A 1,749-nucleotide genomic window follows, 5' to 3' on the forward strand; every position below is an offset into this window, starting at 1 on the left:
TGTTGTTGTTTTACATGTAGTAACACTTTTAAAACTATAGTAATATTTAGTCCTTCAGCTGAGAGAAGGCACGTGTCTGCTCCACTGTGCCATGTGTACGCAGCATGTGCATGACTAACACCTTTAGCACAGTGGTGCCACAGGTGTTACATGAACACTGGGGCGAGTTCAGCGCAGACAAAACGTTGCAAAACGTTGTTTTCCAACAGAAACGGTGGTTCCCTGAACACAATGCTGTGAACGCAACCGCACTGCAATTCACACCGTTGTGTTTACAAACTTGTGTAACACCTGAGACACAAAAGGGAGGAAACGCACCTCGAAGCCCGTTGCAGAACGTTGCGCAACGTTGCAGGAAACCTGTCGTTCAATGGGAAAATGTTGCAAAACGTTTTGAGACTGAACTCGGCCTGATCTCTGCGGACCCTGACGTGCTTCTAGCTGATGAATGATTGGTTTAGACTGACTGGTGTGTTCTGATTGGTCGATCAGGTGCAGAGATGGCTGAGGGGCTGCCGGTGCAGGTGGGACCGTAAGTGTGTTTCAGTACAAAAGCCCGGAGAGGACAATTTAAATGGACCTTTTCTCTGATTTCTGCATCTTCTGAAAACACATTGATTCAGCACTGACTCCTCTGCGTCTCCCTATTGGCTGCAGGTCGGCCTATCAGAGCGAGCCTTCATCAACACAGACGCACCCGATCGCGGGGGCGGGGCATCAGGAGGAGGGCGTGGTCAGTCAGAGGCCTGAGTACTGTATCGAGCTGCTGACGAGAGGACGGGAAGAGTTCAGCTTCGAGGAGCTCAGAGCGGAAAGATACTTCAAACGGAGAGAAGAGCGGGAGATAGAAGGTGCGTTCACTGACCTCACGGTGGGTTCACTGACCTCACGGTGGGTTCACTGACCTCACGGTGGGTTCACTGACCTCCTGACGGCGCCGTGTCAGGAAACCTGAACTGAAGATGTTCTTTCCTGCAGAGAAACTGAGACGTGGCGAAGAGCTGAAGAAGCAGCTGAGGAAGGAGCTGGAGGAGAAGAAGAGACTCGTAGAGCTCATGAAGTCACAGGTACACACCCGATACGGATGCTGCTGCACCCGATACGGATGCTGCAGCACCCGATACGGACACACCCGATACGGATGCTGCTGCACCCGATACGGATGCTGCTGCACCCGATACGGATGCTGCTGCACCCGATACGGATGCTGCAGCATCCGATACGGACACACCCGATACGGATGCTGCTGCACCCGATACGGATGCTGCAGCACCCGATACGGATGCTGCTGCACCCGATACTGATGCTGCAGCACCCGATACGGACACACCCGATACTGATGCTGCTGCACCCGATACGGATGCTGCTGCACCCGATATGGATGCTGCTGCACCCGATACGGATGCTGCTGCACCCGATACGGATGCTGCTGCACCCGATACGGATACTACTACACTACTACACCCGATACTACTACACTACTACACCCGATACTGATACTGCACCCAAAATTACACCTGATGCTACAAATAAAGAGAAAAGGTTGCATCACGTGACCTCAGACTAACCATGTAACACTTGCAGATGGGTCCTGAAGGCTCCGCCTCTCGGATCAGAGACGCTGCCGGGCCTCCCGCTGTTGAGCCACCCGCTGCCGCCTCCTTCCAGATCTACGAAGACTCCCGGTCTGCTGCTGCTGCTCGGCCTGCTGGGTAATAAACGCACAGCTCATGAACTGCAGCCTGGTGT

General features: G+C 53.5%; 1 protein-coding gene across 1 annotated transcript in view; it reads left to right on the top strand.

The window, feature by feature from the left end:
- Positions 1–1,749, top strand: part of LOC123965285 (mitotic checkpoint serine/threonine-protein kinase BUB1-like) — a gene marked incomplete at its 3' end in the record, with an annotated part of 5,885 nt that overhangs the window by 2,221 nt on the left and 1,915 nt on the right. The window contains exon 5 of the mRNA XM_046041851.1: positions 1,585–1,712. Coding sequence (XP_045897807.1) covers positions 1,585–1,712 — 128 coding nt within the window. The remainder of the gene's footprint in view (positions 1–1,584; positions 1,713–1,749) is intronic.

Source organism: Micropterus dolomieu, unplaced genomic scaffold (assembly GCF_021292245.1).
Source record: "Micropterus dolomieu isolate WLL.071019.BEF.003 ecotype Adirondacks unplaced genomic scaffold, ASM2129224v1 contig_9064, whole genome shotgun sequence".
Classification (NCBI taxonomy): domain Eukaryota; kingdom Metazoa; phylum Chordata; class Actinopteri; order Centrarchiformes; family Centrarchidae; genus Micropterus; species Micropterus dolomieu.